The following is a 12411-nucleotide window of genomic DNA, read 5'->3' as shown; positions in this document are numbered from 1 at the left end:
TATGACAAAGCCATCCAAGAGCATGACTGATTGATCCTCTAGCAAGGAATGTGTGTACAACTACACCATGGTTGATTTCAAATGGATAGAAACTAGTCAATCAGACCCAGTCTTGTAACCAAACAATCAATAGCACGAGGAAAGTGACGGGACTTGATCAATTGATCAACATGGAGGAAGCCACTTGTCAAGCAATAGTTCGACCATGTGGAATTCCCATCCATACACAAAAAACATCACTTGGAAAAAGAAGCAGTGATAGTCTCTTCGATTTCCCTTGATGTTTCGTGTAGTCGAGAGACTGTCATAATAACATAGTCAAAGGAGTAAAAGGGTTTGGATTTGGGTTCATAGATTCTTGATTAAGAGGTTCTTTGGGGAGCACTTCAGCTGGAAGGAAAAGTAGCAGATCATTTGACAACTTTGTAGCAGGAAGGAGAAGTACACATGATCAACCACTAGAACATCCATCATTCCTGAAGAGCACGCAAGAGGAGGAGAAATTCATCTTGATAGACTGTTTTCAAAGCATTATTGCTGATATGATTGAACCGAAGCAAATGAATACTCGCTCTATGATCGTTGATGTATCCGACATGAGAATAGAAGCGCATTCTAGACTTTATATATTTTTTAAATCCTCCTTGAGAATAAAGAGCCAACAAAGCTATTTCCCTCATTAGGTTTCACCAAGGTAAATCTTTGTGTCCTTACATATGTGAGATTGCGAATTTTCTTCCATTGATAGCTTTGTTTAAATGCAAAGTCCATGTTAACAACATAGTTGATTTATAGACATAAAGAAAAGAATATAAATTAAATTAAGAATTATACTGGTGAATTGCCCTGGTGATAGACTGAGTGAATACGGATCAATTCTTGCATGTTGCAAGTACCAGTTCGTATTGGTACATTAATATAAACCCCCATACTTAAATTCAAAAAGAGTCAAGGGATCTCTACTTGAATGGTTCATGAGGCACAATACTTGCTAAGGTTTTGCAAATGGGGTAGCAAGCTAAGTGGGCTTGATTGTGGGGAAAACTCCACAGTTAAGCACGCTTGAGCCAAAGGAGCTCTGGGATGGGTGACCTCCTGGGAAGTCCTGGTTACCAGGTGCAAGCCCCGGAAGTGATGATTGATGCTATGTGATTCATTTCACTAGTTTCAATCCCACTTCTTCACCCCTGCGAGCATCACCCGATGCAATGAGTGCTAAGTGAACTATTCAAAAATCATGAGAAATTAGTCAGTTATGAATACCTCTCATGGAAATGGTCATACGTGAATGACTTACTTAATGTAGTTGAATCCCAATGATATCTAATATAATGCACTGCGTAAACCCCCATACTTAAATTCAAAAAGAGTCAAGGGATCTCTACTTGAATGGTTCATGAGGCACAATACTTGCTAAGGTTTTGCAAATTGGGTAGCAAGCTAAGTGGGCTTGATTGTGGGGAAAACTCCATAGTTAAGCGCACTTGAGCCAGAGGAGTTCTGGGATGGGTGACCTCCTGGGAAGTCCTGGTTACCGGGTGCAAGCCCCGGAAGTGATGATTGATGCTATGTGATTCATTTCACTATTTTCAATCCCACTTCTTCACCCCTGTGAGCATCACCCGATGCAATGAGTGCTAAGTGAACTATTCAAAAATCATGAGAAATTAGACAGTTATGACTACCTCTCATGGAAATGGTCATACGTGAATGACTTACTTAACGCAGTTGAATCCCAAAATGATATCTAATATAATGCACTACGTAAACCCCCATACTTAAATTCAAAAAGAGTCAAGGGATCTCTACTTGAATGGTTCATGAGGCACAATACTTGCTAAGGTTTTGCAAATGGGGTAGCAAGCTAAGTGGGCTTGATTGTGGGGAAAACTTCACAGTTAAGCGCGCTTGAGCCAGAGGAGTTCTGGGATGGGTGACCTCCTGGGAAGTCCTGGTTACCGGGTGCAAGCCCCGGAACTGATGATTGATGCTATGTGATTCATTTCACTAGTTTCAATCCCACTTCTTCACCCCTGTGAGCATCACCCGATGCAATGAGTGCTAAGTGAACTATTCAAAAATCATGAGAAATTACTCAGTTATGACTACCTCTCATGGAAATGGTCATACGTGAATGACTTACTTAACGCAGTTGAATCCCAAAATGATATCTAATATAATGCACTGCGTAAACCCCCATACTTCAATAAAAGTACCCTATTTTGGGATTTTTTGTACAAACCACCTTGAATTGTTATTAACTTTGGCAATTGTTTGATATGGGTGTTGCGTAACAACTTTTGCTCCATAAATTAAATAAGTTTTATGTGTTCCTGCCCTAGGAGGAATCACATTCATGTCCTTGTAAGTAATTATCTCAGAATTTAATAAAAGATAATTGTTATTAACTTTGGCAATTGTTTGATATGGGTGTTGCGTAACAACTTTTGCTCCATAAATTAAATAAGTTTGATGTGTTCCTGCCCTAGGAGGAATCACATTCATGTCCTTGTAAGTAATTATCTCAGAATTTAATAAAAGATATTATTAGCTTTAGTAATTCTGGTGACATTGCATTAATTTCATATGCAATGAATTAACTATTCAATTGAGTATTACTATCAATCTTACAACTTTACAGTTTGATGGTTCTTTATAATGGATTATTTTTGTCCTCTGCAAGAATGTGCACTGGAGTTTAGTTAATGAAATCTTCTTTATATGTTATGGTTAAATATTTAGCTGGATCTTGTCAAAACTTCTATGCCTCCTCTAAGAGTGGGGAGGTTCTGCTCCTTGATCATCCTCTGAACAAGCAACCAATTCTGAGTGAAAAATGAGACAATTGGCAATTTACGATGACAATCATTGTTGTATTTCTTGAATATCTTTGTTGCCATAACAATCTTGGGTTTTAACAGGTCTAGATAAAGTTTTTCTAATTATACCAGTGTAAATTTTCTCCTTGCTTCTTGATATTCAGTATTGTTCCCATTATGTTCTCAATGGTGTGACCCATTCATGTACCCAGGTTGCTCCAAGCTTAATGTGATTCTTCTATATTTGAATGCTTTTTAAGATGCTTTGCAAGGGGTGTTTCATATCGGCAAGAAAGTAGCAGAGTCTCTGTTGACTTTGAGCACATATTATTTATCACAATGGAGGCTATGTGAAATTTGGATTTCATGTGCTGTTAACAATTACCTCTGAATCAGAGCCCAAAGTGATGTTGTTGCCTTTTCCACCTTAATATTTTGACAAATATGCCGCAAGTCATTTGAGTGCTTGGTGTTGATTTTTCATAGGCCTTCTAGCCGATAATTACTTCTAATGACTTTTATTCTAAATCCCCGTGTGCACATTAATCATTAAGAAATTACACAGAAGATCTTCAACAGTAGAACAAAATTGACAGTAGGCTCATAAAGAGACAGCCAGACAAGAAACACAAACATTTTACCCTGGGAAAACACACATGGGGAAAACCCAACAACCTTTTCCTTTGGGAAATTATTCAGTTCAACAGAGATACATCTAAATCTTCAAGTCAAACATAAAGTCAAACTGACCAGTAACATAGCCCTAGTCACGCTTGGACAAACTGCCCTCTAGACAAGTCAATCTCCAGCCCAGATAATTCGACCTGGTCTGATCTGTTAGGGTTGAAATTTGGCCTAATTCTGCACCCAAAGATCTCAGCCCTGCTGCTCTAGTATGCCCAGAAACTCTGCTTCAGATTCGTCTATGCTTTACCTCAGATTTCATCCTCTTCTTGTCTCAGGTTTGACCTCAGATTCGTCCTTGTGATGATCCAAACTCTGCTTCAGAAGTGATCTGAATTAATGCCTTGTGGAGGAGGATGAATGGCCTATATATGGGCATTTCAAGAGCCCGAATGGGTGTGTTCCCTCACTGAGGCCAACTTCATCTTTTGGAGGGCTGACTTGTCATTTGGAGGCCAAAAAATCAACTTTTAGAAATTCAAAAATTTCTCTTTTGAAACCGACATGAAGAAAATGTCTTATACTAATTATTACATATATTTCAAGGGATAAAATATTAATTATGAAGACTGACCTTTGCTACAAAATTGAACACTTGGCCTATTAGGGAAAGTGGGATTGCTGCCATTCCAACCATATGCCTAAATTGGAAAAAAGAGACGTTTTCTAAGCTTCAGCAAGTCTCAGTAATAGTTTCTGATTGAAGATTACTACTACATTATGAGCATTTATTGTTTGTATTAATTCAATTTTTGGGTTAACAAGATGCTGAGGAAATGGTGGTGCATGAATATTTTGTTTGATGAAGTTCCACAAATAAATTTGTACCCACATGCCGTGGAGCTTGTGGTTTGCTTTGTTGACCAGTGTAATTTAATTCTATGTATAGGGACTGCACATTCACATCATGCATTTGTTCTACTTTGGTTGTTTTCAGTGGAAAATAAATTTGTGCACTATTTTTGAGCATCAAGTAGTAGTTTGTAAACTAAGTCACGTGTTAAAGTTCCTTCAGGTATCTCAGATTGGAATATCAGTTTCCCATTGTAATCACTGTATCTTATCAGCTAGTTTTATAGTTGAATGATTTTTTGAAAATAACTTGACCTGTTGTATTACTGTCAGGCATGGTCTTCCTCATAAATGTTGCATATTGTATTGATCAAGTTGCTTTATTGAAGAAAAGGTACTAATGTCCCGTGAATGAATGTGAGGCAGTCAAATTGTCAAAATCCGTCTTTGCACAATCATATCATCCCTTTTAGCCCAAGTCAATGGATAATATGAGACTTTTGACTTGTAAAATTGCCTTCTAATTGTTTGATCTCGCCAGTTGTATATGCCTTTAGACCTGGTGTGCCTGTTCTGAATTTATTTAGTTGGAAGCAGTATTATATGTTGATGGTGTATCCTGCTTATATTTTTTTGACTAAATCTATATGTGCAGTCTCAAGGGGAAGACGGAGGCCTGAAAGTTGATTACTTCACTTTTTCACCAAATATTGCTGGGTTTTTGAGATCTGCAGACTTGGTGATTAGTCATGCAGGTAAATTGATATTTCAGAAGTTTTGAAGTGATTACAACCGTATCTCCATTCTATAGTGTAAAGTCATTAGTTTTTGACATTGCAATAATTGTTGTAAAGGATTTTAAAAATTTGTGCAGGTTCAGGCAGTATTTTTGAAACTCTCCGTTTAGGTCAGCCACTTGTTGTTGTTGTTAATGAAGCATTGATGGATAATCATCAAAGTGAATTAGCTGAAGCACTTGCAGAGAGAAAGTTCTTATTTTGTGCTCGCCCTGAAACTCTAGAAGAAACTATACTACACATGGATCTAGGGTCACTCCTCCCTTATCCACTGTCAAGTCCTATGGCAGTAGTTGAATCAATCAACCGGTTTTTAGGTTTTCCTGACAACTGAGGTCCAAGGCATGCTTGTTTCATGTGACCAATGTCTGCTCCAAAGCAAGAAATGGTGAAGCTGCAGCCTCAAGTTCAATACAATTGAATGCAGAACTTCAGTATTATGTGTCTGTGTCTATTTTCTATTTAAATCATGCTATGAGTTGCTAATCAGTTATGTTTTATGAGATGAAGATTGGAGCTAAAACTATTATTTTGTTTCAAGGAGCATTCTGTATGGGAGGTGAAGAAGATTGAAATTATTGTATATATGTGTTGTTTGTCATGGTTGTGAGAATTCAACAGGGCATCTTGAGATGTTTTTTTTCTGTAAAGAACTCCAGAGACAAAATGTTAATTGCCAAGAGAAAGAACATGCAGTTTATTAGCCATCCCAAAGTTTATTCCACCTTACGTGCAGAACCCCATTTTAACACATACATACACAATTTGTTTGGTTTGAAGTCTATATCTAGCCAAACAAGAGTATATGGTTGTAGAATGGGTTTATATATTACCTCAATCTTGTTGAATTGGATCCTTGAAGCATCTGAAAGGATTGGATATTTTGTATAAATTTATTTTTATGACACAAAAAACATGCCACATAAATTATGTAGGGCAATAGTTCATTATGATGGAAACTATACTCTCCTCCAACTTTTGAAAAGTAAAAACGAATGAGATAGTGAAATTACAAATGGATATGACAAATGAAATATACCACAAGGAAATTCACATGTTATTGCTAACTATGTTTAGATTGATAGGTCTATGGTTTAAGGATAGATTTAAGATCGAAAATTTGTAAGGTTGGTGCTGACCTCCCAAGCCATGGCAAAGATGTGGGTGTCTAATAAGCATGTAGTTATGTTTGAGGCATGAGGTCATGAACTCAATATTAATCTCCAAAATTGAAAATTGCACTGAAATCTACCATCAGGAAAACAAAATATAATGGATAAAAATGCCATAAGAACTTGCATAGTGTAGTTGTTTACCCTTAAATTAATTAGACAAAATCGGAAAAGGGTGCCTATCTAAGGTGAACTTGATTTTGTTGCAAACTGCCCAAGCAAGGTGAAAACCTAGTTCCTTGACATACCTGGAGTTATGTTTGAGCTTTAAATTTCTGACTCGGTCAAAATTAAAATCAAAGGACATGCATTAAATGTTAGATAGGTAGTTGCGCTGAGAAGCACTTTATAACACACTATGGAGAAGATGTTGTCATGTAACATATGTGTGACAACAAAAAAAATTAAATAATAATAACTAAAAGATATTACATTGCAATTGCATTACAATCGCAAAAACACAAATGCATGTGTTCTGTTGGTGTGTATATATATCCACTAGCTTGAACTTGCATATTGTAGTTGTTTGCCATTAAATTAATTAGATAATAAAAGAAAAGTTCTTGCTTGAGGTGGACTTGATATTGTTGCCAATCTCTCAAGCCATGGTGACAACCTTGTTAATTGATATACATGGAGTTATGTTTGAACATTGAATTTCATTGACTCAATCAAACATAAAATCAACTGACATGCATGAAATGGCTAGATAAATAGTTGTGCTAGGAGGCGCTTATCATAAATTGGCTAGATAGGGGGGATAATATGGGGTACCAAGGGAGGTATCCAAGGTAATAATGTAATAATGAGATGGGCCATAGTAATAAATAAGGTGGTTAACCCATGTCATGTAAAGGACCACAAGTAGTTAATAATAATGTAATGGGCCCATGGTATTAGTTGATGGTATGAGGGAACGATGGTAATGACTCATGGTATTGTATGTATAAGACCTATATAGAGGTTAGAGACTCCACATGGAATATAGTGAAGGATTATTGTATGAATAGGCATATGGCTTGTGGAGTGTTCTCCTTCCTTAAGGAGTGAATGTATGGTGTTGCCCTACCTTAAGGGTTTTGATCAATAAAAAATCATTTCATATTATTTCTGGGTTTATTTGCATTATCTTATATTTTCATATCAGATTTATAGTATTTCTGGGTTAGATCTACAACAAGTGGTATTAGAGCTACAACAAACATTTCTATTTATTTCTATCTTATTTCTGGGTATATTTGTATTTTCTTATATTTTCATATCAGATCTATAATATTTCCGGGTTAGATCTACAACAAGTGGTATCGAGCACTTTCTTGGGCACAAAAGTGGAATTTTTTATTTTTTATTTTTTGCAGGGATTTTTGGGCGGCGAGTTTGCAGATCAGATATGGACGTTCTGGTGAAAGATCTGCAAAATATAATTGTATATCTGTATTCTTTGTGAAAAAATAGCCGATTTAAAAAAAAAAATCGGTTGAATCGGAGTCCGGATGAGGGAGATATCGCTGATTTAAAAATCAGTGGAGTTGCAGACAATTTTCAGGGCAGCGAGTTTGCGGTATAGATCTGGACGTCCTGGTGCAAGATCTGCAAAATCTAATTGCAGATCTGGATTCTTTGTGAAAAAATACCCAATTTCAAAAAAAAAAAAATCAGTCGAATCGGAGTCCGGATGAGGGAGATATCGTTGATTTAAAATAGACTCTTTTTTCAGAAATTTTGGGTGACGACGGGAGAGTTGCAGCATAGATTTGAAATTCTAGTGTCTGGATCAAGATTTCTATCACATGGGTAGATGCAGAATGATTGTTCCATTTCTGAAAACAGGTCATAATAGGGATTCTGAGCAATATTGACAGAATTGTGACAAATTCAAATTTTCACCATTTTTTTTCAAAACCCTCTTCATGGCTTCTAGCAAGGTTCTATTATTTACAGGAAAAGATAATGGTCCTACTATTGAAGAATACATAAAAAAACAGAAGTGGTTATGGAACAACAATTGGAAATGGTGGATAGTGCAGAACTTTAGAGATGAGGCAACCACATGGTGGGGATTACTTAACCAAAAGAAGTGTTCCAACCTGCCCGATGAAGAATTTGAAAAATTACTTTTAGACAGATGGTCTCATGCTAGAAAACAAGATAAGGAGAAACATGTGGGGTTATTTCCTATCGGTATATCCGTATTGCAGGTTCATGAATTAATTCAGAAAGAGAAGATCATTGTTTCTATCAATCCTAGTTGTAAACATAATTTTATCAATGTTAATTTGGCAAAAAAATTGCAAGTTCCAACAAAACAAATTGAAAATACACAGGTTGATGATGAGGATGTTCAAATTTATAAGGATTTGAAGCTTTCTATGGATAAGTATGTGTTTCATGGTGATTTTTATGCTTCAGATATGGATAATATGGATGTTGTTTTGGGATATCCTTGGATGGAATCTGCGGGTACAATCAATATTGATGTGCAAAAAAAATTTCTGAAGCTCTAGTATAAAAAGAAGAAAATTACATTACATGATATTTCCATCAATAAACAGGTAGAGTACATGGAGGCGGAAGCAGAAGATGTTCCAGGGACTTATCTATCAGATGATGAGCCTTTGATGATCAACAATCAAACACAAACAGAGGTTGAAGAAGAAAATGTTACAGGCGATGATACATTAGAGGAGGGCTCAATGGTTGAAGTCATATTAGAAAAGAAGACACCACAACAAACACCACAGTAGGGAGAATTAAAGAAAAAGACACCGTGGGTTAAAACTTCAACATATCATCACCCACATCACCCCGCAAGAAAACAACCAACAAGATGGCAACCAAGTAGCCACAAGGACAACAACCCCTGTATGATGAATAGCGAGGAGCGAAGATCCACCTACTACACATCAGCACAGAAGAGCTGACATGGTCAACTTCCATCTCAAGCGAGTGAGGCACCAGCGAGATCGAGGGTTCACCTTTCTCTTGGATGGCTAGATGCACATGCATGGTACCAGTGGACTACTCTTTTGAGTAGATCTTATTATTTATGTTCTTCCCATGTTTCGGGGACGAAACATGCTTAGGGGGGTGGAATGTTATATACCTAGGGGGGATAATATGGGGTACCGAAGGAGGTACCCAAGGTAATAATGTAATAATGGGATGGGCCATAGTAATAAATAAGGTGGTTAACCCATGTCATGTAAGAGACCACAAGTAGTTAATAATAATGTAATGGGCCCATGGTATTAGTTGATGGTATGAGGGAACCATGGTAATGACCCATGGTATTGTATGTATGAGGCCTATATAGAGGCTAAAGACTCCACATGGAATATAGTGAAGGATTATTGTATGAACAGGCATATGGCTTGTGGAGTGTTCTCCTTCCTTAAGGAGTGAATGTATGGTGTTGCCCTACCTTAAGGGTTTTGATATCAATAAAGTGAATCATTTCTATATTTGGATCATATTATTCTTAGGTCATTTCTATTCTCATATATCTTTTGGATCAGATCTATAACATTTACCCTTAAATTAATTAGACAAAATCGGAAAAGGGTGCCTATCTAAGGTGAACTTGATTTTGTTGCAAACTGCCCAAGCAAGGTGAAAACCTAGTTCCTTGATATACCTGGAGTTATGTTTGAGCTTTAAATTTCTGACTCGGTCAAAATTAAAATCAAAGGACATGCATTAAATGTTAGATAGGTAGTTGCGCTGAGAAGCACTTTATAACACGCTATGGAGAAGATGTTGTCATGTAACATATGTGTGACAACCAAAAAAATTAAATAATAATAACTAAAAGATATTACATTGCAATTGCATTACAATTGCAAAAACACAAATGCATGTGTTCTGTTGGTGTGTATATATATCCACTAGCTTGAACTTGCATATTGTAGTTGTTTGCCATTAAATTAATTAGATAATAAAAGAAAAGTTCCTGCTTGAGGTGGACTTGATATTGTTGCCAATCTCTCAAGCCATGGTGACAACCTTGTTAATTGATATACATGGAGTTATGTTTGAACATTGAATTTCATTGACTCAATCAAACATAAAATCAACTGACATGCATGAAATGGCTAGATAAATAGTTGTGCTAGGAGGCGCTTATCATAAATTGGCTAGATAGGTAGTTGCTCTAAGAGGCACTCTACACCCTAGTATGGGGAAGATGTTCTCATGTAACATGTGTGACAATGATAATATTAGTAGTATAACTAAAAGAAATTACATGTCAATTGCATTACACTTGAAACACACACACAAGAAATTACATTTTCGATGCATTACACTTGAAACACACACACAAGAAATTACATTTTCAATGCATTACACTTGAAACACACACACAAGAAATTACATTTTCGATGCATTACACTTGAAACACACACACAAGAAATTACATTTTTGATGCATTACACTTGAAACACACACACACACATGCATGTATATCCACTAAAAGAAATTAAATAGTAGCTGCAATACATTTGAAGCACACACATCCACTAGACTAGATCCATGTTAACTCTAGATCTATCAAGTGTGTGTTTGTGTGTATCCACTAGACTAGTTCCATCTAAACTTCAAATCTATTGAGTTTTGAGAGGAATCGAATCCCTTAATGCAAACATTTTTTAGAGTAAGGTTTGCACCATGAGGAATTTGATCCCAATTGGTGCTCAATAGATCTAGAGTTAAGATGAATCTACATTGGCATTAAGGTAAATTTGGCATCTAAAATGGGCCTCTGAGAAAAATGTTGAAATCGTTTAAGCATGTGTCATAAATCATATCCCATGACACATTAAGTTAGAGATGTTATCCAGTGAAGGTAAATGTACATTATCTCATTAATGATAGTTGCTAAGTTGGTTTAGTATATAGTTATGAGATAAGAATTAAAAATAAGAATGAAAGATTCAATTTTTTTTGTGCATTTACAATATATATATATATATATATATGGGCTAGTTATATAATAATATATTCATGATTTTTTTCCAAAGAAAAAATCATACATTTTATTTCAAAATAAAATTGTAAGTACATATATAGATGTGATAAGTATACGTCTAGATTAGTCAAGATCTCTTAGTAGCATCATAACAAATCGTAAGAGGAACAAAATATTCATATACTACTCAACTAGAAATTCCAAGTCATATTGTCCCCAATTAAGAAACTACATGATACAACATATAAGCTCATAGATATGTCTTTAAAGAGATAAGAGTCTATGAAGTTGCTCTCATGATGATCAATGATTTGATCATCCTCTTCTTCTTCACAAATGTAAGAGTCCTATGGTAGTAGCGCCTTAGAAATAACATTTGCTTGCATATTCAGTTCTATGAAAATATGTGAAAATGCGATCTCCGATAATTGCACCACACTCAATTTTGGTTGATTAGCAATTTGAAGAATACCCTTATTGCTACTCTAAATTTTGTCCTGCATCCAATGAGTAACCGACTTCAAATTTCCAAAGACCCAAAGTTGTTGTATGTTCCTTTCAACAACACATTTAGGCATTGCAAAAAGTACACTAAATTCGTCGATATTGTTTGAGCCGCTACCCAAAATGGTTTTTCCTGTAATGAAGTGATTTGCTAAGAAGTGGAGAATGAAATCCACACCACAAAGAAGTGCATTCTCCTAGCTAGTACTTTCGAAAAAGCCCCATGACATCCCTATTAATTTCAACCTCACCCACAATGTGAGGAGGTTTTATTTTGTTGGGTGATTTGTATGCATTTAAGGAGTGCAATTACTTGTAGCGTGACCTTCACTAGAGGGGTAATTTTGTTCTCAAATAAACTTTTGTTTCATGCTAGCCAAGCCCCATGAAACAACAATGCGTAGGGATTTGGACATCTTAAGGTTGTGCATATCAAAGTAAGGTTTGAAGCAGTCCTCTAAGTTTTGTTTGTCTCATAAGTGTTGTATATTTAATTGTGCCTCAGTGAGATCCCACACTTGTCTTGTGAAGGATCATGCCAAAAACAAAAAAAGGGGGATAATTTTAGCTACATTATGACATAATAGCAAAAACTTTGGGACCCTCAAAGCTTCTCCTTTAGAGCCTATCCCAAGTGAATACCCAATCTTTAGAATGAGCTAAAAAAATAGAACACT

General features: G+C 36.1%; 1 protein-coding gene across 4 annotated transcripts in view; it reads left to right on the top strand.

The window, feature by feature from the left end:
* The window catches only part of LOC149237685 (glycosyltransferase family protein 28), a 187536-nt gene extending 181737 nt beyond the window's left edge, over positions 1-5799 (top strand). For all 4 annotated transcript variants that reach the window (XM_089372744.1, XM_089372747.1, XM_089372745.1 and 1 more), the window contains 2 exons: positions 4951-5050; positions 5170-5799. In XM_089372744.1, the coding sequence (XP_089228870.1) occupies positions 4951-5050; positions 5170-5426 (357 nt within the window). In that variant the 3' untranslated portion in view covers positions 5427-5799. The remainder of the gene's footprint in view (positions 1-4950; positions 5051-5169) is intronic.
* The last annotated feature ends 6612 nt before the right edge of the window (positions 5800-12411 follow it).

Source organism: Pinus tabuliformis, chromosome 8 (assembly GCF_031772625.1).
Source record: "Pinus tabuliformis cultivar Carrire ecotype Pingquan chromosome 8, CPIR1, whole genome shotgun sequence".
NCBI lineage: Eukaryota > Viridiplantae > Streptophyta > Pinopsida > Pinales > Pinaceae > Pinus > Pinus tabuliformis.
Note: the sequence above shows the minus strand (reverse complement) of the source record. Positions and strands in the feature narration are given on the sequence as shown.